The 26,572-nt window shown below is 43.1% G+C and overlaps 1 protein-coding gene across 1 annotated transcript in view; it reads left to right on the forward strand.

Moving 5' to 3' along the window:
- Positions 1-2,337: 2,337 nt before the first annotated feature.
- IDH1 (isocitrate dehydrogenase (NADP(+)) 1) overlaps positions 2,338-26,572 on the forward strand; it is a 30,473-nt gene continuing 6,238 nt past the window's right edge. Inside the window, exons 1-6 of the mRNA XM_072978101.2 lie at positions 2,338-2,514; positions 11,720-11,847; positions 15,018-15,309; positions 15,777-15,882; positions 21,168-21,345; positions 24,331-24,482. Coding sequence (XP_072834202.1) covers positions 11,726-11,847; positions 15,018-15,309; positions 15,777-15,882; positions 21,168-21,345; positions 24,331-24,482 — 850 coding nt within the window. The 5' untranslated portion in view covers positions 2,338-2,514; positions 11,720-11,725. The remainder of the gene's footprint in view (positions 2,515-11,719; positions 11,848-15,017; positions 15,310-15,776; positions 15,883-21,167; positions 21,346-24,330; positions 24,483-26,572) is intronic.

Here is a 26,572-nt window from a genome sequence, read left to right on the forward strand (position 1 = left end):
ATGTTTTGCCATTAAAAACATTGTTATGCGATCGCTTTTGTGATCGCAAAAACTCAATCGCTATGCAGATTCATCGTTAAATGAATTGCTCGTTATGTGGGGCACCACTGCACCTAGAAAATAACAAGGTGATTACTAGAAGCCAGCATGGGTTTGTTAAGAACAAGTCATGCCAAACAAATCTTATTGCCTTCTTTGATAAAGTGACTAAATTAGTGGACCAAGGAAAAAAGTGTACGCAGAGGATATAGTATACTTAGACTTCAGTAAGGCATTTGATAAGGTAGACCACAACCTACTTCTGTGTAAGACAGAACAAAGTGGGATAGACAGCACAACTACCAGATGGATTTGCAGCTGGCTGACCAACCGCACTCAACGTGTGATCCTCAATGGAACCACATCTACATGGAGGAAAGTGTGCAGTGGGGTCCCTTAAGGTTCTGTCTTGGGCCCAATGCTCTTCAACATCTTCATAAATGATCTGGATGAGGGGATTGAAGGAGCACTCATCAAATTTGCTGATGACACAAAGCTGGAATGATTTGCTAATACTTTTGAAGATAGACTCAACATTCAGAAGGATCTAGAGTCTAGATAGACTTGAACATTGGGCCCTATCCAATAAGATGCAGTTCAGTGGCAGGAAAAGGAAGGTCTTGCACTTAGACAGGAGAAACCAGATGCACAGGTACAGGATAGGTGGTACCTGGCTTGACACTAGTACCTGTGAGAGGGATTTAGGTGTCCTGGTGGACCACCACCTAAGGATGAGTCAGCAGTCTGCTGCAGCTGCCAAGAAAGCCAACAGAGTCCTCGGCTGCATCAACAACAGGGGAATAGCATCAAGATCACGGGTAGTGATAGTACCATTTTATACCACACTGGTGAGGCCACACTTGGAATGCTGTGTCCAGTTCTGGTTACCACAATATAAAAAAACAGGCCTTGGAAGGAGTGCAGAGAAGAGCAACAAAGATGATAAGGGGACTGAAGGCTAAATTCTATGAAGAATGTCTGAAAGAACTAGGTATGTTTAGCTTAAGGAAGAGAAGACTGAGGGGAGACATGATAGCAGTCTTCCAATAGCTCAAGGGTTGCCACAGGGAAGAGGGCATCCATTTATTTTCCATTGCGCTTGAGGGTAGGACAAAAACCAATGGGTGGAAACTCATCAGAGGGAGATCCAGCCTGAAAATAAGAAGGAATTTCCTGACAGTAGGAACCATTAAGCAGTATAACAGATTGCCTCCAGATGTTGTGGGTGCCCCAACACTGGAGGTTTTCAAGAAAAGATTGGACAGCCATCTGTCCGGGATGGTATGAGGTCTCCTGCCTTGGGCAGGGGGTCGGACTAGAAGACCTCCAAGGTCCCTTCCAACCCTACCACGATTCAATGATTCTATATTTTTACTGGGACAAGAAGCCAGCGCTCTCCACTGCTTGGAGTGTGACCAAACCCAGGAATGCGCCGCTTGCCTACCTAACTCTGGAATACAGACGCCTTTCGCTCCCACCACATGGAGAATGTGTGTGTGTGTGTGTGTGTGGGGGGGGGGGGGTGTTCTTCGTGAACCCTTTTCCTTTCTCTCCGGGGTGGGGAGGAAAAGCGCTGCAGCTGGAGACCACCTGAGGAAGGGGGGCTGCCGAATCTCGGGGGCTGACCTCCCCCCTGCATGCCTCGGAGTCTGCAGAAGAGGTCCACCGACAGCGTCGCAAGGGCCAGAGGGCTCTCCGCTTGCCCCCTGTCCCGAAAGCTTTCGCCGACTGTGCCTCATGAGGGAACCGAGCGGCAAGCCGGCTGCCTTGTTCAGAGCAAGCAGGGCCCCCACCTCGCTCGGCCAGGCGACCCTCCCTCAGGAGCCCCGCCTTAGCTCCGCAAACTCGACCACGCGGAGGTCTGCCTGCCCCACACGTCCGCCTCCCCACTGCACTGAGGGCGAAAAACGTCGCCCTCCCGTGACCGCGGGGCCAGCAACCCCGATTGACCCATTCATTCATTCTCACCCACCCACCCGTCATGAAAAAGGCACACACTTTCCCCTCTTTTTCTCCTCCCTGTTCGGGGCGTTGGCGTCCCTCCCCTCCTCCTTCTTTGTCCTCAATGGGCAGCCCGGCTTCCTCTCCTCCTGCCGCCGCCGCCACCTCCTCCTCGCCTCCCTCTTCCTCCCCTAACGTCGTGGGAAGCGCGCATTGGCGAGGCGCTTTCCTGCCTGCTCGTCTGCATTGGGCTCCGGGAGAGGCAAGGCGGGGCCGAGGCTTTCAGGCCTTGCTGGGGCCCCGAGAAGGAGGGGGGATCGAGGGCGGGAGGAGGCGTAGCCCCAGCGGGCGCCCTTTAAGCCAGCCCCTCTCCCCCAGTTCGCAACGTAACTGGGAGTGACAGGAGCCGGAGCGGCCGTTGTCGCCAAGGAGCCAGCCGTGCAACCTGCAGGGCGATCGTCGAGATCTACCTCGTCTGTCAGTTGGAGAGAAGCCACCCAAGCCGTCCATTGATTTTGTGCCCGGGCAAGAGAGGTGAGCCGACTGGATCCCACCCGCTTTTGCCTCTTCCCTTTCTTCAATATCCTTTTCCTTGCCTTTTCGGTCCAGGGTGGGTTCCTCCTTTGCTTCGTCGTGTCCTTTGCCAAAAGATCGTAAATAGGGAAGAGCCTTCTAGTTGAAAGGTTAGCAAACTTTATTCTTCTTCGAATTAAGACTGAATCCTTGGTCCCAGAAAGCAAAGACCTTCCTGTCAGTTTAAGGGTCTTTTTCTTCCTTTCGTTCCATGGTACGTACAGTGAAATGTCAAGGCTAAACTGCCACCAGACTCTTCTCAGCTGTTCTTACAACAAAGCAGCATGATTCTAGAAATCACTGATTGCTGGGGGCAAAGATCACTTTCACTTTGCTGCTAGATCTTTTTTCGTTTCTGTTACAATTTTAACAAAGGGGTTTGATTTTCATTACTGTATTTCATTGTCTACACAGCATACCCTCCAAATTGCAGAAATCAAAATGGCAGTGAAATAATAATACATTTGGATAGCTATTACAGATACCTCTTCAGTTGGGTTGGAGTTGGTGCAATATACATTTGTACTATTAACAGCATGTAATCTGTGATCTCCTACCTGTATGCTTTATGAGAAGTTTTGCAGAATTTGTTTCTGAGCAGTTGCTAGACAAAAGGTAAATTGAGTAGCACAGGAAGTAAAATCACTGTGCTTTGTTAAGAAAGGGATTACATTAGCTTGTTCCTTTTCTTTTTTGTCCAGTTTTCAGCTTGTTCTGCTAGAGAAATAGTGTCTTGTTAGCTGTCCAGTGTATCCAAGATTTTATTTGAAATAATAATTTGGCATATATGGTACAATATTTCATTTTTTGTATGATTGAGTGAATTGTGAATATTACAGACAAATCCAGCCTACATTCTATAGAACAAGATTTTCACAGTTGTATGAATTTTATCTGTGTTTGTAGCGATTAAACAAATAAGACTAAATGGATATCAAAATGAGATTCTGAAGGGAAATTAAATTAAAGCATCCACATGACAAACTTCAAGACTGTAAGTGAGGGCGGAATAATGTTTCAGTCTAAGACTATTTTCTCTGTTTTTAGCTCTAAATTCCCATAGCTGCTGAGAATTTTTTTTATTGTTATATTGAATCAAACTATTTGTTTGTTCTTACTGTCCATATACGTACTTGTCTTTGAGAATCAAGGTGAAAGGGTGAATTCTATTCCATTTTCTCAGGGCTGAAAGAAGGGATTGAGAATACTGTACAAAGTAGGATAAAGTGAAGGAACATCAATTGATTGAAAAATAACCAGCAGAGAAAAGGCCACTTGTAAAGAAAACTGTACTCTTAGAAGGAGTGAGAGAAAACTGAGAAAACCAAAACATTAGTGAAGAAAACCAGCCAGTTAGGAGATGTTCTAAAGCTGTTACCTATTTGTTGTATTGCAAATTGATCTAACTGGATGGCATAGAGAGGATATTTTTCCTCAGCTGAGGAAAAGTTGGCTGCCCTATTTTCAAAATTATCCTGTTGCTCTGGGCATAATATTCCTGTGAGGTAAAACAAGTTTTGGCAGTAGGTCAATCTTTCTTTTTAAAACTCACATAAAGGGGCAAAATTCTGGTTTATCTGTGGCAATCTAGAATCTTTTCGCCAGTAATACAGTACCTTTTTTCTTAATAGTCTCCCCATCAAACATGGGGTGAATTTCACAGTCCTTGATATTTGCAGTGGTCTATCTTGCATGTGCCACAAAGGAGTCCTATGGCATATATTGTTTTGCTGTTTTGCCAAGATACAAGTTCTTGAAAGCTGGGGGATCATTTCACAGAAGGGGCCTTGTGTCCAGAAAAGCGTGAGTTAACAACGTCTCTGTTTAAAGTTTGAGACATACTCTATGTGCTTTAAGGCTTCTCATTTTAGACATAAGAACTCAAAATCTCTGCTTGATATCAGTGTCTTCCCACTAAACCAGTCAAGTTCATTGGGCTTCATATATAATAAGGACCATAAAATAGAAACAGAACTGGATGGGTATTCTCCCCCCCCCCACCAATCATTCAGCTACTCTGGATCACACTGTCTGGTTCTGGCAATAGCATACACTCTCCTTCATGCAAAGGAGAAGCATGTTGTCTTGGGTCATTCATCAAGTGTTATGCTTCCCAGCTATTGCAGCAACCACGGCACTGCATATCAAACCACAGTTCTTGATCTGCTCACTAGACTCCATCAGTACAGTGGTACCTCGCAAGCCAAATGCCTCGGGCAACGGAAAACTCACAAGATGAAAGCGTCTTGCGAGTTTTTAGGTGCCCTGCAAGATGAAGATATTTTCATCTTGCGAGGTACGTTTTCCCATAGGAATGCATTGAAATTTAATGTGTTCCTATGGGCCAAAAAACTCTGAAAAAGTCACTTACCAGGTAGGGAGCACGATCGGAGGACTGGCGGGGGTCCCCCGCAACCACAATCACCACTTTCAGATGTCCCCTGGCAGTCATCCGATGGTGCTGGGCAAGCCTCTGAAGACTTCCCCAGCACAATTTTTGAATTTCCCGCCCTTTTCCCCTGCCTTTTTCCGTTTGGAGGCTTGCCAAGCACCATCGGAGGCAAGCCTCCAAACGGAAAAAGGCAGAGGAAAAGGACGGGAAATTAAAAAATGGTGGTGGGGAAGTCTTCAGAGGCTTCTGAAGCTGGCGATCGCAGTTGCGGGGGACCAGTCCTCCGATGGTGCTGGGCAAGCCTCCGAAGGCTTCCCCTGCACCATTGGAGGACTGGCGGTGGTCCCCCGCAACTGCGATTGCCGGCTTCAGAAGCTTCTGAAGACTTCCCCAGCACCATCAGAGGACTGCTGGGGGACCTCTGAAAGCGGCAATCACGGTTGCGGGGGACCCCCGCCAGTCCGATGGTGCTTCCCCAACTCCCTACTTTTTCAGAGTTTTTTGGCCCATAGGAATGTATTAAATAAATTTCAATGCATTCGTATGGGAAAACTCGCCTCGCAAGACAAAAATTTCACAAGCCGACAGGACTCGTAGAACGAATTATTTTTGTCTCGCAAGGCACCACTGTATTGGAGTAAATACTCTTCTTCAGCTATTGTTGTTTGCATGTACAGTGGTGCCCCGCATAGCAACGTTAATCCGTTACGGATTAATTGTCGCTATGCAAAAACATTGCTAAACGGATCGAAAAAACTTTGTTTAATGTGTTCCTATGGAGCCCAAACTCCGTTCAGCGAAGTTCCTCCATAGCGCCGCCATTTTCGCATCCTCGGTAAGCGAGGGCAGGGCGCGAAAACACTTGCAGCAGCCATTTTGGGCACCCAGCAGCCATTTTGGAACCGCCGACCAGCTGTTTTAAAAAACATCGCAATGCAAGGTCGGTAAGCGAAACACTTACCGATCATCGCAATGCGATGTTTTACCCATTAAAACATTGCAATGCGATCGCATTAGCGATCTAAAAAATTAGATCACTATGCGTATTCGTCGTTAAACGGTGCGCTTGTTAAGCGAGGCACCACTGTATTCTAATATATGTGAATTAAGAAATACCCATTCCTGAACTAATGACATGCCCATTGTTACAATTTGTGTGCAAGTAAATGGCCAATATATTACCAGAAACTCTGGAAAAATTATTGTGATAATAGTACATTCTTGAGTACTATTGCCCAGGACATGGCCGGGGAAATATGTCTTCCCATACCAACCTGCCTACCCATTAAAATCAATAACCCTGTTACAACTAGTACCTTTGTTGGAGGTGAGGTATGTTTTAATGAGAGATGGACTTGAGGTGCGGGAAGTAGTCAGTGCTGCCCCACATGTTTAATGTTCTGCCCTGGTACAATTTTGGTATTTTCTCAGTAGTATGATAAAGGATTTTTTTTAATTATTCAACTGAGAATGTAAGCATCTTGGTTATATTAGAGTCTGAATTTTTTTAAATTTATCAATTTATACAAACTTTTATGTTTCTCGGGCTGCAGTCATGGGGAGGTGAAAACGTGAATTGTTGTATACAAAGATGTAGTGAATAGTTCAAGTTCTGCAGTCACAGCTGCATGTCACTTCCAATGCTCAATTACTTTGAATGGTTTTGTTCCGACTGTAACCATGTTCTGTCTAGTTAGGCTTCTGTTTCTCCATGTGAGTACATGCACACTCACAAACTGGGCCTGGTCACAAAGACTAAACTGAATCAGTGAATGCAACCATGTATTTAGTGATTAAATGTGGGAAACCTCTGCTTAAGGTTGTAGCTGCATTCCATTTCAGTGACGTGCACACACTCCTGGCAGAAGCAGCGTTGCCAATGGGCAGAGTAACCCCTCATTCTGCCCTTTCGTTTAGAGCTAGAGCATAAGATCAAAGAGTTTCTTCAGCCAATCCAGGTTACGATTAGATAACTAGTATCCAATCTGAAGTCTCACAACATACGATGTAACTCTTACTAAGTCAATAAAAAGAGTTCTCAGGGCATTGCCTTGAGGCTCCGCTGGCTCGGACATCTGTGGTTGACTCTCTTTTGTACTTTCTCTAAGGCTAATTGCCTTCCTTTTGTTCCGTGATCACCCACACCTGGCACCCGAACAGGGACCATCAAATAAAGCCATCCAACAGAAGCTTCAAACAAACTTTTGAAAGGGAATTCAACATCACCTGAGGCAATCAACATAGCTCACCTTGCCCAGCACAGGTTACAGACACATCTTTACACCCTTTTTAGGATCCTAGGTAAAGGTTCCCCTTGACAATTTTTGTCCAGTCGTGTACGACTCTAGGGGGCGGTGCTCATCCCCGTTTCCAAGCCATAGAACCAGCGTTTTGTCCAAAGACAATCTTCCGTGGTCACATGGCCAGTGCGACTTAGACACGGAACGCTGTTTACCTTCCCACCGAGGTGGTCCCTATTTATCTACTTGCATTTGCACGCTTTCGAACCGCTAGGTTGGCGGGAGCTGGGACAAGCGACGGGTGCTCACTCCGTCATGTGGATTCGGTCTTACGACTGCTTGGTCTTCTGACCCTGCAGCACAGGCTTCTGCGGTTTAGCCCGCAGCGCCACCACGTCCCTATTTTAGGATCCTAGTGAGTAGTTAAAAAAGAAACAATGGAAAACTCCCTTACATCACTTCAAAAACAACATAAAAAAGACTTGATTAATTTGCTTCACAAACAGGGTCACCATGACGTTTCTGATTCAGTAGAGGAATTACTGCTGCAAATAAGTACAGTGATGCCTTGACTTAACGACCTTAATCTGTTCTGAAATGGTGTTCATAAGTCAAATCAGCATTTCCCATTGAAATGCATGGGAACGGGATTAATCCATTCCAGCATTTCAAAAATCTGGGAGGCAGAGCCGGGCTGGGAAGCAAGCAGCGGGTGTGGACCCCACGCCGGGAGGCAGGAACCTGGGAAATTCAAATGGTCTCCCGACCGGGCTCTAGCTCCTGGCGCAGGGTCCGTCCCTGCTGCTTGCTTCCTGGCCGGGCTCCGGCTTTCTGGCCATTTGCCGCATACAGCTGCACCAGTTTCCCAAATTAGGAGGCAAAGGAGGTTTCTGGTGGCTGCATTCCCTTTGCTGTCCCATCCCATCAACAATGCTGTGCCCTGGCATTTAGCCTGCTTGAGATCGCAAGGGCCGGCCAGTCTTTGCTGGTGGGTGAAGCCCGGGAGTCCTTCCCGCTGGGCGCCTTGCCTCCAGCTGAGGCCAGCGACGTCCCCGGGAGGCTTGCGAGAATGCAACCAAGGCAGGCTTCTCATTTGGACTGTTTTCCTCCAAGTTCACGTCTAAACCTCCCCCAAAGAGATGCAAGAAGAGGCCAGACCCACCCGGAGGCTCGCTTACTTACTACCAAGCCATTGCCGCACAGCCTGCCCACTCTCATGTGGGGAAGCCAGCCGGCAAGCCTGCCCGCTCATCCAGCAGCCTGGAGCTTTTGCTAGAACTAGCGCCCGCCGCCGCCACAATAGCAAAGAATGAAAAGGGGCTGAACCGAGCCCAGCAGCCGCATGTGGCTGGCCTCGCCACTGCCACCCCCCTCCCCTGCTCGGTGGCAAGCCACCAGGGAGAGGCTGCACTCATTGCGCCTGGGGTGTGTGTGTTCCATTTCTCACGGCCAGCGCTGCAAGCCCCAGCGGGCTCCCGCAGTGAAGGCACTGTCCCATTTCCCCCTCTCCTGCCCTCAGTGAGACGATGGCGGGGCGCCCCACGTGGGCTAGCTCACTCCAGGAGGCAGAGCCTGGCTGGGAAGCAAGCAGTGGGGATGGACCCTGCGCCGGGAAATAAACAAATAAACATTTATTAGATTCTGATAAATAGGCCTAAATTGTCAGTTAATTTTATTTTTCAAAATAATATTTCCAGTTGGATATGAAAAACAAGATTTCTGAATAACAAAAAATTGCCGAGTCATTGCTGTGTGTAAACCATCAGCAGCAAGCAAATACATGCAGGGATTATAAGTAAACCAAGGAATGTTTTAGAACAATGTTTTTATTGATAGGGATCAAGGTGCAAGTAAGAGTCATAACTACCTCCCTTCTTGCTGCTCCCTGCTGGATCGAGTTTCTAAGTGAAAAGGCTCACGTCCAGAAAGCTAATATATGGCAGGGTCCCTTTTTGCACCCAAATGAAAGAAAGGTGTGGGAAAACTCTGTTCTGGCTGTACACTTGCTATAATAGTACTCAGGTTCCTCATGGGTTGGTTACTTTCTGCAGCCTTCTTATCTCATAGGAATGGGTAACATCTCAGTTCCCATGTCAGACATGACAACTTGAACCATCTAAAAGGCTGTCTTAGAGCTCTGGATAATGTAAGCAGGTATTTTGGTGGATTTGATCTACTAGCTTGCAGATAAGCATCCAAGAAATCTTGGCAAGGGCTTATCCCACACAGAGTAGAACCATTGAATCAATGGAACATCCATGCCACTTTGACTGAACAAAGTCCATTGATTCAATTGGTGCATGTATCCTAATGAGGATTGACAATCAGATCAGGGCCTATGAGTTGGATCCAGAATCGACATCCTTTTCTCAATGACAAGTTTCTTTTCCAGCAGAGGAATCAGCTGGCACAGTGGAGGGAGACATATTTGTTTCCCTTATCTTATAATTCTCCATTGCCCTCTCCATCTCTTATGAACCATTAATAGATCTTCCAGAACAACAGAGCAAGTAGCACTGGAGACCACAAAAGGTGGGAAAAACTAGTAAAGACTGCCACCTCCCTTTTTTTCATCAATGGCAGTTTTTTGAGCAGAACTCTAAGGAAATACCCCAGCAACAGACAAAAAGCTGGATCCTGTATAAATAATGTGAAAAAAAGTTTAATGCACCTGCTTTGAAGATAACAAAATTTATTAGAACCTGTGTGAGTAGGAACAAAGCACTCTCAACTGACTCCTGGAAGCTTAATCAAAGAGCAGTAGAATTTGTGTTATCTTTCACCTCTGTTCAGAGATAGTGGTAATTCACTTTCCTTCTTGGCAGGAGATGGGAGGCAAGAAGCCTCAAAGAGGGGAGGGTGTTCAGGAGAGTGGGGCACTGAGTCCTTTCTAGGCCAAATTCTGGTCTTCCACAAGCTAGATAAAATCACTGGACATGCTTGCTCAGTGGAATAGTATTTGAGGGTGAAAGCTCATAGAAATAGCAGGCTTTAGCCTAACATACTTTACTGGACTTGTTTCCATGTGGCTGGACTCTGTATCACCCCAATATTTGAAGATTTTGTTGTTTAGTCGTTAAGCCGTGTCCGACTCTTTGTGACCCCATGGACCAGAGCACGCCAGGCCCTCCTGTCTTCCACTGCCTCCTGGAGTTGGGTCAGATTCATGTTGGTAGCTTCGCAGACACTGTCCAGCCATCTCATCCTCTATCGTCTCCATCTCCCCATGCCTTTACTCTTTCCCAACATCTGGGGCTTTTCCAGGGAGTCTTCTCTTCACATGAGATGGCCAAAGTATTGCATCCTCAGCTTCAGGATCTGTAAATCCTTCCAGTGAGCATTCAGGCTTGATTTCCTTCAGAATGGATAGGTTTGTTCTCCTTGCAGTCCAGGGGACTCTCCTTCAGCACCACAATTCAAAAGCATCAGTTCTTTGGCGGTCAGCCTTCTTTATGGTCCAGCTCTCACTTCCGTACATCGCTACTGGAAAAACCATAGCTTTGACTATGTGGACCTTTGTCGGCAAGGTGATGCCTCTGCTTTTTAAGATGCTGTCTAGGTTTGTCATTGCTTTTCTCCCAAGAAGCAGGTTCCTTTTAATTTCGAGGTTGCTGTCACCATCTGCAGTGTTCCTGGAGCCCAAGAAGGTAAAATCTGTCACTGCCTCCATATTTTCCCCTTCTATTTGCCGGGGGGGGGGGAATGGGACCAGTGGCCATGATCTTAGTTTGTTTGGTTTTTTATGTTGAGCTTCAGACCATTTTTGCGTTCTTTCGCCCTCATTAAAAGGTTCTTTAATTCCTCCTCATTTTCTGCCATCAGAGTGGCATCATCTGCATATCGGAGGTTGTTAATATTTCTTTTGGCAATCTTAATTCTGGCTTGGGATTCCTCCAGTCTAGCCTTTCGCATGATGTATCCTGCATATAAGTTAAATAAGCAGGGGGACAATATACAGCCTTGTCGTATTCCTTTCCCAATTTTGAACCAATCAGTTGTTCCATATCCACTTCTAACTGTTGCTTCCTGTCCCACATATAGGTTTTTCAGTAGATAGACAAGATGGTCAGGCACTCCCATTTCTTTAAGGACTTGCCATAGTTTGCTGTGGTCCACATAGTCAAAGGCTTTTGCATAGTCAATGAAGCAGAAGTAGATGTTTTTCTGGAACTCTCTGGCTTTCTCTATAATCCAGCGCATGTTAGCATTTGAAGAACAGCACCATGCAATTGGCAGGATCACATAAGTAATAACCACATAAACATGACAGTCTAACACAATGCAGCCAGAGATATTAAATAAAAATAAATAAATAAATAAACAAATTAGCAAAATGTAAGGAAAACATGCAAATCATTATTTACCTGACTTCAAGGACAGATGTTATGATTTTTAGAAATTTTGTAGTGTAGGAGAAGAGATATGAAAGTCATTTCTTCTATTAAATGTTACTAGCTGGAAATCCTGTTTTTACTTGTTGACATTTACCTTAATATGTATTGATTATTATGTTTGTGCTTTTGTTTCCTGTCAGGACAAAATGAGTAAAAAAATTCAAGGAGGATCTGTTGTTGAGATGCAAGGAGATGAGATGACTCGTGTGATATGGGACCTGATTAAAGAAAAGCTGATCTTTCCATATGTGGCTCTGGATCTCCACAGGTAAATACAGACCTATACGTGGGAATTAGAAAATGTTCTTCATTGTCAAAAACTAGCTAGTTTATTTCATTGTGTTTGTCAAAAATTAGTTCTTATGTCTGAGTGAGGATCTCACATGATATTTTTTCATTCTTGGGGACAGTCCTCACATGGCTGTCACCTTTTCTGACAAAAACATCAGAAAAGACATGGCTCCATATCAAGGAAAAATGTGTGTGCCACATTATAACACAGAGATTGTTCAGTAAATAGTAAACCTTCCCCATCTGTTGTCCTCCAGATGTGTTAAACTATAATTTCTGTCATCTCCAGAAAACAGAGCTGTTGGTTCTGATATCTGGGGATGGTGAAAGGTATAGTCCAGTACATCATAAGGGCACTGAACTGGGAGGGAACTTGTCAAAAATTTTAAACAGTAAATTTCTTAGTTTCTCAAAGCTGAAGTGGCCAGTGCCGTTTCCTTTAAAACGGAAGGTTCAGATAGGTTTGAGCAGAAAGTAGACCAGAAGGTAAGCACCGGGCAACTCTTCTTCATGGTTCCTTGTACCAGCAACCAGGATCCTTATTGCATCCTGCCATGTTCATGTATTTTAGGGTGGTTTATGTTTCTGTGAGTTGACTAGGAAAAATGAGTTGCCACCATTTTTTTCCTTATGTGTTCTCTCTGTCTTTTAAAACTCCATCATGGGCAGAAATCTAACAGTCTAGTCCTTCCTATAATTCCATCTCACTGGTGGGGGAAGCTCTCATATTCATATTGGTTGTTTTTTTTAACCAGCATGGGAATTCTGCAAGAAAAAAATATTAGTAATTGTATGGATAGTTGACTTTTCCCTATGAGCTAAACAGCCCTGACTCTAGTATCCCTCTCTGGGCCCTATGACCATTGGCTTGGTCCTGAGTAGCATTACTGTAGATGTGCATGTTCTGGCTACCCAGAATCCACTTTTGCTTCTATCTCATCTTTGGCATGGACTTCTAACTGTAAAGCTTCACTCTGCCAGACTACGTCCCAATTCCTAAAGCCCATGTCCATTGCACAACAGGCAACCACAGTGGTGGAAATAATGCCAGGTCATTTGCTGCTCCAAGGTTGTAGATAGAATACCAGTGAAAAGACTGCAGAAAGATAGTTTAAGTGCGTCAGTTGTAAATTAAACCCAGGAGTCCTTGACCTTTCCCCTAGTTCTCTTGCACTTTGCTTTTTTGTTCTGAATACTCAGTGACTTGCCTAACAAGATGTACTACTTTGCTTCTGCTGACACTGTCAGAACATAACCTGTAGCTGATAACATAGCTAGGCAATCCTAAACACGTGAGCCTGGACGTTTTTTCTTACTTTTTACTTGAACAAGAAGGAGTATCTCCTAGAGTCAACTTAGAATTGAACACTGTACAATATACAATTTGATGACTTAGTACACTGGGATTCCAACAGACCATGAAGTTATGCATTTGTATATGAAGTGTCTTTTTCTTTTAATTTGGTGTTTTACTTTTTACTGTTTATTTAACACAAGTGGGATTGTGTAACAAAATTGCTAAATACTATTATGCAATTTTCACTGCATAATCCGTGGTGATGTCATAAACCAGTGATGTTAATCTCCATTTTAATTTTAAAAGTTCCTATGCCCCCCCCTTTATCAGGTTCCAAGAGGAGACTTAGGACAGGGTGGAGGCAGATCCATTCCTATTGGAAGATTGCAAGAAATGCTCCCACTGCCAGATCAAGATCTCTGACAGCAAGTTCTGAAAGCAAAGGCTCTCCACTCACCCCTGTCCCTAAGCTCGCTATTTACGCATGGCAGAATTGCATAGCAGGATTGCAGCCAATGTTGAAGGTGTATGTTTGATAGGCATGTCTTATATGAACCTGTGGCTAGCTAAGTGGGCTGGAGAAACAAAAGGTAGCATCAGGGACTTATATCCTCGCTTTAACTTTGGTCTGTATTCATGCACATTAAAAAAGAGAAAAGATTCTGAAAATGTAGACATATTATCAATATGTATCTAAAAGCAGTATGGGCTATCTGCACACAGTTGAGTGCTAGGCTTTACCGGGGAGATTCAATCTATTAGTTTATTTATAATAGTCCGGTCCCATCTCAAGAAATATCAAGCAGCTTGGGTTGGCTATCTCTCAATTTGCTACTGGTTCACTAACAAATACTATGTAATAAATACCATGGAGTGGAATATATATTTCAAAGTCCAGTCTCAAGAAAGGTATTAATAAGATTGGTTTGTGTGTTAGGTACCATCAAGTTGAATCCAAATTATAGTGACTTTAATAGAGTTTGCCAGGTGTGTGAGATATTTAAGGAATGGTTTTATCATTGCCACCTCACTGAGTTTTCGTAGCTGAGCAGAGATTTGAACCCTGAGATTTGAATCTGTCATTCTATCCAATATGCCACACTGGTTCTGATAGAATTCATAGTTTTGCTTGTATCATAAAACCGCAATTCTGAATCCATTTGGTAGCCCCAGCTAGAGTTGGCTGAAGTTTCTGTTGTGCAGTTACGTAAGGGGTAATTTTTAGCAACAATTTGCCATAAGTCAAGAAATATCCATAAACCTTATCTGTTCCAATACAGCGTGCAACAAGTAAGGTCTACAAAGATTTCTTAACAGTAATTTGATTCCAAAAGTTAGGCTGTTTGCGTAACAGGATTTCAGCCACTGAATCAATGGGATGAACATAAATGTTGATTCACCAGCCAGCAGCTGATTCAGTGGTCCTATCTAGGTGAAACTGGAAATTGTATTTAGCACCCTGTACACTGAACCACATAATATGTTCAGCACCACATATCGAATTGTTGATGGGAATGTTCCTTGTTAAAAACAAGGATATATAGTAAACTTACAGTTCAGTCTCTGAATCATTATGCCAACCTTTGGGATTTTCTATATGCAAAATATCATTTTATTACCGGAGTGTTTGTGTCTGATTAATCTTTCACTGTCTGTAGGAAATAACAGATTTTTCTGCTGATTTTTTGATATCTCATAATTAAGCCATTACTTAATTGCCCATGCCATCTTCCATTCTTTTTTGTCACTAATTTTAAACAATTAGTACACAGTAGACTTTTTAAAATAATACCATAGATAGGCTGGTAAAATATTTGACTAATGATCATGTTTTGGGGACTTGTCTGCAGCTATGATTTGGGCATAGAAAATCGTGATGCAACAGATGACAAAGTCACTGTGGAGGCTGCTGAAGCGATAAAGAGATATAACGTAGGAATCAAATGTGCCACAATTACCCCTGATGAGAAGAGGGTGGAAGAATTCAAGCTGAAGCAGATGTGGAAATCTCCAAATGGAACAATAAGGAACATTCTGGGTGGCACTGTCTTCAGGGAAGCCATTATCTGCAAAAACATCCCCCGTCTGGTATCTGGGTGGGTAAAGCCCATCATCATTGGCCGTCATGCTTATGGAGACCAAGTAAGTATCTCAGGCAGTTTTGTGTTGTTGCCTGTTGTGTCAGGCAAGGGAAACTTTAACTGGGTAAGAATGCAAGAGGCAATATGAAATTAAAGAGAGAACAGGAGACACTACAGTTTATGACTGATTGTCCAAACATGTGGCAGTTCCATATTTAAAGATACAGTAGATTTGGTCAAATAGACTGAGCTATAGTTCCTGTTAATGATTATAGTCGACCGGGCCATGTCAGAATTTGTGCCAGCTGCAACTAAGGTGGCTGGCCTTAATACAGAAAGCATTTCAAAGAGGTGCTAATTTTCCTATCCACCCTCCTCACGTCTGGTAAAGGCAGAATGAAAGTAAACTGGTAAAAGGAGGATGAAAAAAACATATAGTTTGCAGAATTCCGATAGAGTGATATGTGCAGGTTGCAGGTCTTAATCCCAGCCAATGCTGCCATTTCATTTGCTGTTCTTCCTTTGCAGTACAGAGCCACAGACTTTGTTGTTCCTGGCCCTGGAAAAGTAGAGATGACGTATACACCCAAAAATGGAGGCAAACCGGTCACTTATTTGGTTCACAATTTTGAAAGTAGGTGTTCTGTGGTAAAAGAAATATTGATTTTAAAGGTATTTTGAGCATGCTAGTTCACAAAGACGCATCTAAGAAAGAGCTGTGAAGAAATAAAAGCAAAATCCTTTTGCTGGCATAACTCAAATGGCTTAACTTTTGATGGTGAATTGATGCAACTGATGAAGTTGGTTGAGGGTGTTCTTTGTAGCACACCAAATTATGTGACCGATAGACAACAGAGAGCATCTCTGTTGACTTTGTAACTTGCAGTGCGTGCAGCAGGATTTTGGCCAAGACATCTTAGTATTATCTCTTGTACAGATAAAACAGTTGGAATGTGAGTACCTAATAATTAGATAAGTAATGGCCCTCGCAACTCAAACAAGGAATTGGAAGCTAGAGAACAATAGGTCTAATCTGCTCCTCCCCCGTTGGCATATCCATGACACTCTCTCTCTCCTAAAGTAGTGAAACTAGAGAAGAGAATGGACAAGTTCTGCTGACAGCAGAGAAAAGGAATTGCTGGCAGTCCAGGGTGTTGGCTAGAAGACCCTGGTCTGCCACTGTTTCTTGCTCACTGTGGCCCTCAAGTCAAACTAGGGCAGTGGTTCCCAACTTTTTTCAAGACTCAACCCCCACTTTGTAATAGCCAAGTAACCAGCAACCTCCCCACCATATTTGCATAAAAAGCCATTTTTAATAGGGTAAAGTCATCCCTTTTCAGAAAGTAGAGACTTCTTTCTTTCTAAAGGGCCTGCTTCACACATACCCAAACACACTAGCTTTAATACCCGACTCTGAAAGGTCAAGGAAGAAATTATTTAACAGAAGCTGCAACACATATAAGGCAACCTGTGACCCCCCTCAAGAGAACATTTTGTGACTCCCTTGGGGATCACGACCCCCAGGTTAAGAAACACTGAACTTGTGATGGACCAACAGCCCACAAAGTGTGGGGGAGGGGCAAAGTAGTGTTCCTGTTCTGTGTGTTTTGTTCTGCCAACTGTTAGCATTGTTCCCACTGTCCTCTTTTTTGTCAGTGGGAATTCTGATGATCTAAGATTGCTTCATTGTTCCACAGGTACTTGCAAAACTTTCAGTGATTGTGAAATTGACTAGGGCAATTATGAAATCTGGTTGGAATTACAAGTGCTTCAGTATAGCCAGCAAAACAGTATGGTTTGTGGTAAGGTTATCATAATCATCATCTTAGAACTGCAGAGCTGGAAGGGACCCTATGGATCATCAAATCCAGTTTCTGTGAAGGAGGCAAAGTGGAGAATTGAAGTCCCAACCTCTGGTTTCACAACCAGAGACCTAAACCACTGAGCTATCTGTTGAAAGATTTAAGGAATCTTATAGACCTTGAGTCTTGGTCCCCTTTACCAGCTGGAATCAAGAAATTCTCAAGAGGAAAAGTGGATATAACTCTGAGGAACGGGCTGCAGAAATCCTGAAAAACACACACTCTCCTGTCCAGCCATTGCTGTACTTGGGTAGGCATTTTGTGCCTAGACTGGCACCCTACTCTGTGATTTCCTCTTTCATTACAAAGTGCAGCCTCCACACTTCAGATGGAAGGGAACTTGAGTAACATCAACTGCTCAGTCATTGACTCTGTGATTGTTGGCATCAGCTAGTCTAGTCTAGGCTGGTCAACATCTAGAGCACCAGGCCAGGTAGCAGCAGTTGCTCACACACAGAGATGGAGGTCACAACTGCACTTTCAGGAAAGACCAAAGTCACTTTGCAGCAACTTTGGTCATTTCAGAAGAGACAAGCCCTGGTACAGTCTTTAAAAGTAAGCCACACTGGGGCTTCCAGCTGACTGGCCAATGCTGGGAAGCTTCCCAGCTACCAATAGTGTCAGGTCAAGGCTCAGCATGTGGCAAAGCCGGAACCACTGGAGCTGCCCCCTCAGACACAGACCAGTGCTTCTGCCTAGCCAGCGCTGGGGAGGTTTCCCAGCCACCTCAGCACTAGCCAGCTGGTGACATTTGTTTGTGCTGTCAAGGAAGGCAACTCCAGTGGTTTCTTCTTCCCCAAGTGGACGAGGTTGCTCTGACCCCAGCACTGTCAGCAGTGGCGGAAAGCCTCCTTGTGTTAGCTGTAAGGATTTGGATTAAAGCGGGACTTGTTTTCAGCCAGTTTCACACCTATTTTCAGATAACCTGCAGTTTAAAAAAAGCCCCTGTATTTCTGCCCAAACCATATAGAAGCGACCTCCCCTGAGTCTCGCTTGACCATGTTTCTCTGAGTTATTATAGATTCTTTAACTAAGTCTTTAACTAAGACGCTACGATGACTCATAGAGTCATCGTAGAGACTTAGTTAAAGAGTCTTTAACTTCGTTACAGAGTTAAAGAGTCTTTAACTAAGTCTCTAGAGGAACTTTGAGCATAGAAAGCTGCCTTGTTCGGGCCATTGGCCCAATTAGTCTAATATTGTCAACTCTTAACTGACAGCTGTGGCTCTCCAGGGTTTCCAGCAGGATTCTCCCTTAGCCCTACGTGGAGATCTCTGGTGGTTGTTCTACCAAGTCCTAACCTAGCTGACCCTGCTTAGCTTCTGAAATCTATTGAGATCTATGTTCAGGGTGGTTGAAGGAAGACTTTTACTTTGGAATAGCCTCATGACTGTTGGACTATTTTCTCTGTAGTGCCAAAGCACCTACAGTGAGTAGCAGCTTGCTAGCGGCACAGGACACTTGAGATGGAGGAGGAATATCAAAGGAAGCATTACCCTTCCTCGTCGCACAGTGTCTCTTTTTATTTCCATATACTGTACATCTAGATATAAAATGCATTAAAAGGCCTAAAATTTTAAAAAAAAACATCCCTTCAGAATGTTCCCCCCAGCCACCTTGGGTCCTTTTCAAGGAGAAAGGCAGGGTAAAAATATTTTAAATAGATAAAATAAATAAACAAGGAAAAGGAAAGCATAGATGGGACTTCTGGTACATAAAAGGGAGTGATGTTACCAGTTCTCATGTTATAGCCCAAAAGTACTGTCATTATGTCTTTGTTACCCGAAGAGTAACAAAAGTATGTGACATTAGTTGTGACATGTTTCTCTCAAGATTTGTGAGGGAAAGAGGGATAGCAAAAACATTTGAGCTCATTCTGACCTACAGCCTCTCAGTCTCTCTCACTGACCTCCTCTGTATGGTGATTTTGAGGATTCTTTAGAGAAGTACAACAGTTTGAATCCTTTGACTGTATTCTAATTGATAGTAGACTCCTGTCCTCTGAAGATGCCGGCCACAGAGACCAGCAAAACTTTAGGAAGAATAACCTTCAGAACACAGCCAAAGAGCCCAAAAAACCCACAACAACCATCAGATCCCGGCCGTGAAAGCATTCGAGAATACATAAAACATACAATTCTGCAATAGATATTTGATGATTTCTGTTTGAAGATAGCTGAGACATACAACCTCCATATTCCATAAAATTATTAGGTATCTTAGTATTCTGAATGAGGGCCGAGAACCTCACCCCACATCTTGAATCAAGGCCAAAGCTGTGGAAGAGAGTTGCTAGGAAACCACGTCTGTGTCTGGAGTAACAAGAATAAATTTTGTTGTGCCCCTCTGCACACACAAGAAGATTCATTCATTTAACCTGTGAATGTAACATCTGCATCTGTGTGCTTGCTGTGGTTTCTCCCCTCACTCTGAAGTGTATGACTGTATTAATTTCATGTGGTCTTGTAATGAATGCTGTATTAAATTGTAGAGATGCATTGCCTTGGGAAATACAAACAAACAAAAATCCATACCACAGCTGGTGACTGTAATATATCTCTCAATGTGCTCTGGGGCCTAATAATGTATTCGCTCTCCGTGGTGCTACAGGCATGAATGAACAGTTGTAGGCTGTCTGCCAGCTTGCAGTCTGTGACAGGTTGAGGCTGGTGCCCACATGGAATCTTTTCTAGCATACTAAGAGTTTTTGTTGAATTCCTAGCCCATGTAATGTAATCTGCAAATCATCAGGCATATTCCAATTGCTTTTCTCTTTTTTTAAACCTAGAAAATCTTAACTAATCTATACAGTAAACCCATAAAATACACTAGTCTTATTCTAGTATATCAGAGAGTGGCTTGCCTCAGACTATTCAGAAAGTCTGGTGGCTGAATTGGAAAATGAACTTGGAGAACAATGGCCGGGTTCCTTCCTAACCATAGGCTGATAGTTTCCTTATATCTGAATATTTAGAGATTGATAGTATGATTGCACAACACCGCCCTATTCTTGAAAATGTTGTTTAAGATCCTTCTCTAATCTGCATTTAAAAATAATCTTAATAAGAAAAAGTACAGATAAAACACATGGCCAGAAACCTGTTAGCAATTTACGTGTCCATAGGTTAAATTGTATAAATTACCATGGTGAATGGCTAACTGGGCACACAGTAGTAATGCAGCTAGTTGCATTACTGAGTGCACAATAGTTACGCAGCCAGCACACTAATAGTTAATGGCAGTTCACCGCAGTGAGTTATGCAGTTTAATTTATGCATGCATAAATCTGCAACAAGATTCCAGTAGTTACACTTGAGGTTCCCAAACTTGGGACCCAAATATACTTGGACTAAACTCCCAGAAGCCCTAGCTATTGGCTGCACTTGCTAGGGCTTCTGGGAGTTGCAATCCAGGGACATCTGGAGACTGAGATTTGGGAACCACAGGAAGAATTAATCAAGGTCAAAATGTATAACATTTTTCCCTTTATAACACTATATGAAAAGATTCTGTGGTTATTTGATTCTTTTTGACCTGTTTATAATGATGGATGGTTTTTATACTCAACCAAATCCTGTGGAGTTTGTATGTGTGTTATGCACTGTAACGTCACTACCAACTGAATGGTAACCTGAATAAGGTATTCAAAGTATGTTAGATGTGGAAGAAGCGGTTTGCTGTTACCACCTCACGGTGTGTTTCCATCAACAATTGAGGAATTCAAACCCAGGCTTTCTGACCTCTACTCAGGCACTCTATACTACACTAGTTCTGTGGACATTTACGCATGATAAAAGGGTCATGATGTAACTGACCTTCTATATATGTAATTAGGACCCCAGGTGGCCAAGGGGACAATAGTACTATCTTCCCATGATGAGGAGGACATTGTCAGTGACTGGTGAGGTACAGTGGGCTGGTTGTGCTGAATTTTCAATGCTTGGAAAGACTTGGGGCAGGTGAGGAGGTTTTGTGAAACATCATGCTGTTCAAAAGCCCATGGTGTTATTACCCTAAATCCTGTGTGCTTTGCTCTGCCTTTCTTTCTGTGCTACAGACTGCGGTGGTGTGGCTCTAGGAATGTACAACCTGGACCAGTCCATCAGGGATTTTGCACACAGTTCTTTCCAGATGGCCTTGTCTAAAGCCTGGCCCCTTTACATGAGCACCAAGAACACCATTTTGAAGCGATACGATGGACGCTTTAAGGACATCTTTCAGGAGATCTATGAGAAGTAATAACATTTTGTTACATGATATATTTTCATCTTGCAATTATATCTCTGGATCAAAGAACTGTACAGTGGTGCCTCGCGACACAAAAGTAATTCATTCCGCAAGTAGCATCATATTGCAAAATTTTAGTCTTGCGAAAGCCCGGTTTCCCATAGGAATGCATTACAATGCATTCCTATGGGAAACCTCGCAAGACAAACAAATTATTTTCGTCTTGCGAGGCATCGCTCTTACGGGGGGAATATCCTCTTGCGAAGCACGGCCATAGAAAAAGCCATCTTATGAGTCACCACAACAATCGCAAAAAGTTTTCATCTTGCTAGTTTTTCGTCCGGCAAGGCATTCGTCTTGCAAGGCACCACTGTATCATTTTTTACAAGCCACAATAGCTGCTTTTTAAGACTTGGTTCTAAAGGGTCTTCCTCAGAAGTCTTTTTTTAAAAAACAAAACAAACTAGAAGTTGAATTTCTTGTGATTAAAAGCTGTAAGTGGCAATGCTGGGAGAGTTATGATTCAGTGGTTGTTGGCAAAACTACTTTTTTGGATTTAAAATCGGGACTTTGCAAAAACTACACCCAAATGAAAAATCAGGTAGACAATTGGGAGATCGAGGTGTTGCCCCCTGACTGGAAATCCTCTTTGCCTGGTTCCTTTTTCTTCTTCACAGGCTGCCATTCACTGCTGCATTGTCAATAGGAGCTAGTTTTAAAGGTGGCAAAGAATACAGTGGTGCCTCGCATTACGATGTTAATTCGTTCCAGTGAAATCGCTGTAGAACGAAAACATCGTAATGCAAAATAAAAAAGCCCATAGAAACGCATTAAAACCCGATTAATGCATTCCTATGGGCTTGAAACTCACCGTCCAGCGAAGATCCTCCATAGCGCGGCCATTTTTGCTGCCCGTGTAGCAAGGAATCCGTCCCAGAAAAGAGCGGGGAACCATGTTTTTTACCCGGCGGCCATTTTGAAACCGCCGATCAGCTGGCCGAAAATCGTCGTTTTGCGAGAATCAGTTCCAGAAGCAGGGAACCGATTATCGCAAAGTGAAATTCCCCCATATGATACATCGTTTTGCAATCGCTTTTGTGATCGCAAAAAGTTCATCGTAATGTGATTTCATCATTAAACGGACCGCTCGTCTTGTGAGGCACCACTGTACATCTATTTTACTTTTGTTACGCATATAACAAAAGAGGTGAATGTGTCCTTCATTAGGATACAGTTGTAATGTAAGAATGAAGGGAATGTTGTGAGGTCCTTAAGATTACACAAATGTAAGAGTGGGTGATACGTTTTATTGAGCCACTAAAAAAATCAAACAAATTGCAAGCTTTCATGGAGAAGATGCTTCTTCACCAGGCTAAGCACCACCACTTCATGAGTAGCACAGGAAAATTGTAAATAGTAGTTATAATGTAGTATATTTACCAACATTTTAAATAGGAAAAAGGATCTCATTAGAAGTAATGTGTTATTTGCAACTAGATACTTCCAAGGCCCAGCCTCACTCCAAGTGGAGTGAAATGGAGGTGAGCAGTTAAGGGGTATTACGAGTGAAAAAAGATTGACTAATGTCTCTGCTGCCCATGAAACTGCGAAAGAGGAGTGTGGAAGAGCCCTTTGTTCTTTGGCTTTCCTTCTTTTTTTAAGTAGTGGAATTGCCCCCATGTCACTCTGTCCAAATCGTCCTTTGCAATCCAGGGGCAAATCTTTAAGAGAAAAAGCCTTTGTACAAATTATGAAGCAGAAGCCGGCTGCTCCCACCCACAGCTCCCCATAACAGTATTCAGGGTGTGGGGTGGAAAAGCTGTTTTCCCTTTGAAAAATAAAAACATGATTTCTCACTGACTCTATGAACTCATAGAATGCTTTCGAAAATAAAAATAAAAAAGCAAGCTGTCTGTCTCAACCATGGGGAGGACAGGCGAGACCAAGAGCACAGGCAATCATTCAGTTGGTTGCCCATCTCGCTCATGGAAGACTGGACTGGTGGGCAGAGACATTGTGGGGTCTGCAGCCCTTTCTCCCTTGAAAAGACCTGAATATGGCTGGAATATACATAAGCAGTGTGCCCAAGTCCAGGTACCCTGGCATTCTGATAGCCAGGCAGCTTGTGTAATACCCTGTTTCCCCAAAAATAAGACCTAACCTGAAAATAAGCCCTAATATGATTTTTTAGGATGCTCGTAATATAAACCCTACCACCACAATAAGCCTCAGTTAAGTGAAACCCCGTCCTCTGCCATTGTGCAGCAGCCAGAAGAAGATGACATGACTGTATTTGAATAAGCGTAGATTGTTGTACATGAAAAAAAAATTCCCTGAAAATAAGCCCTCATGCATTTTTGGAACAAAAATTAATATAAAACCCTGTCTTATTTTCAGGGAAACATGGTAACAAGAACACCCCTTAATGCAGGGGTGGGTAATTAATTTCTATAGGGGAGCCACATGAAAAATCTGAACTGTGTTTGGGGGCTGAACCACCTTTCTTTAAAAGGAAATGAAACAGTGATGTTATGATTGTTTTTATTTTAAATTTGTTAATCTTCACAAATATTAAAGAGGTTTTTTGTGGTATGTTAAAGATAAGCAACTGATCAACTTTAGACAAAAAGTTATAAATGGTTTTGATGTTCAAAACTGTCAGTGGGCTGGACAGGAGCGTGGCCATTTTTGCTACCCGTGTAGGGAGGAATCCGTCCCAGAAAAGAGCGGGGAGCCATGTTTTTTACCCAGTGGTAAAAAACATGGCTCTGCCTTAATGTTTACTTTATTGGACTTTAAATGTAAACAAAAAAATTGCATTAAAGCTACAGCATATTCATGCAATGTATTTAAAATACTTTATTTGTGGTAACTCATACACCTACAATACTTACTCTTTACACAAGGTGTAAGTCTTTCTCTTTTGTTATAAAAGGTTGCATACTCTAGATCTCTAATTACCACCTGTAACATTAATTTCCTTTGCCCTCCAGGGAGTACAGGTCAAAGTTTGAAGCCAAAAATATCTGGTACGAGCATCGGCTGATTGATGACATGGTGGCCCAAGCCCTAAAATCTGAGGGAGGGTTTATCTGGGCATGTAAGAACTATGATGGCGATGTGCAATCTGACTCAGTCGCGCAAGGTATGATCCACCCCTGTGTTGTGTCCCTTTGCAGGTGCATTACAGTATGCTGGAAATTAGCCAGCTGCACGCTTGTAGTAACACACCAACTGCCTTTGCTGCAAGTGGCTTCAAATTTGTGTTAAGAAACTAGCCTCGCCTGGGGGGAAGAAGGGACTGCTTCGTGTAGTTAACATTACACGCACACTACACCTACATACTGAATGGCCAAGTTTGTATTTGGACCAAAACAGAACTTGGAGATCATAATGAATGCTTCCCCCACCCCGTGTTGAAAAAAGTAATCTGTGATGCAACCTTGATGTGATCTATTTAAAAGTTAAAGGAGAACAAAAGCTATGTGTGACTTTACATGAAGGGCTGAGGTCTCATAAATTGGCTTCACTTTTATTACCTGAGAGAAGAACCAGTGAGTAGGAGTGGTCAGTAATCATTTATTCAGCATAGGGAAGAACCATTGACATGATCCACAAGATGCACAAATCATGCCAGTTAAACACCAAACTGTTGCAAAAGTGGAGGATAATAGATGATGGGGTGTCATCCTTTAAAGTTAGACCTACCTTTAGTTTGCATGCAGTTTTTGATCAATTCACTACATAAGGGGAGCACTAACTACCCTTAGATATAACCACTTACAGTATTTTGAAATCTGGAATGCTTTTCAAACATCTGATAATTTGATACAAGCCATCAGAGGTAAGTGGTCATGGCAGTGCCAGCATGAGCTGTTCGATGGCTGTGGCATGGCCCGTGGCCCATTCCAAGGCCCAGTACCACAGATTTGTGGCCCCAACCAAGCCTTTGATTTCCTTTACAGCAGGTACCAGGCAGCAGTGGTAGCTAAAGGTGATACTGGTGGAGGAGCCAACAGTGGTGACAAACAATTTAACTTTTGTTAGTACTGTTCAGAAGGTAGCAATGGCAACCCGTTGCTAAGCTTTTCTTACCATGAAAACCCTATGATAAGATGGTCTAAAATGAAACAAGGGATAGCGGCGGAAGATGAGACACTCAAATTGGAAAGCATTCAATCAGGTACTGGGGAAGAGTAAGGACATGTATGAATAGCACTGTTGCTAATGACATGAGATATGTCTAATGGCTGACATGCACAGAAGTAGACAGAAAATCTGATGCTGCACAACACATACAGCTGAAACTTGAGAATCAAGGTAAACTGGAAACTATAGCAAGAAATGGAATGTATAAAAATTGTAGTGTTTGATGTGAATTAACTAAGGTGGACTGGTTTAAGATATTTTTAGTCAATTACAAAGTATTCTACTCTGAAAATTACAAAATTGGAAAAAATGGGGTGGCTCTAACGCTGAGTCAAGGTATTTCGGGTAGTTAGGGACTATAAGGCAAGGTTTGACCAAATAATATCAAGCAAGCCCTCTGGGAACACCTTGCAACATAACCATCATTCAAATCTTTGCTCCAGCTGCAAATACTGAAGATGAAATTGAAAGCAGTTATGCTCGCTTTCAAGAGGAAATTGATCACACACATAAACAGGACATGCCTATAATATTCAAAACAGTGCAAAAGTAGGGAACAAAGCAGAACCAAATGTTGGAAAATTTGACCTGTGGTTCCCAACCTTGGGTAACCCAGAGGTTCTTGGACTGCAACTCCCAGAAACCCTGGCTGACACAACTAATGGTGAAGGCTTCTGCTAGTTGCAGTCCACGAACATCTGAGTTACCTGAAGTTGGGAACCACTGGCCTAAGAGACAGAAAGAGTGGACTATGTCTAGATGGGCGGCATATAAATGCAATAAATAAATAAATAAATAAAAATAAAAGAAATGAAGGAGTTCTGTGAAACCAATTCATAGAGTTCTTTGAAGCCAATTATCTGTTTATTGCAAACACAAGCTTCAAGCAGCTTATGGTCAATATAGAAATCAAATAGACTATGTCACTGGAAGCAAGAGATGGAGAAGCTGTATTCTGTCTTGCAAAACAAGACCAGGAATGGCTGTGGTACTGAACATCATCCAACATTAGAGTAAAGCTGAAAATAACACTGAAAGAATTATGGTGCCAAAATACAATTTAAATAGCATTCCTGATTAATTTGA

This window comes from Pogona vitticeps, chromosome 1 (genome assembly GCF_051106095.1).
Source record: "Pogona vitticeps strain Pit_001003342236 chromosome 1, PviZW2.1, whole genome shotgun sequence".
NCBI lineage: Eukaryota > Metazoa > Chordata > Lepidosauria > Squamata > Agamidae > Pogona > Pogona vitticeps.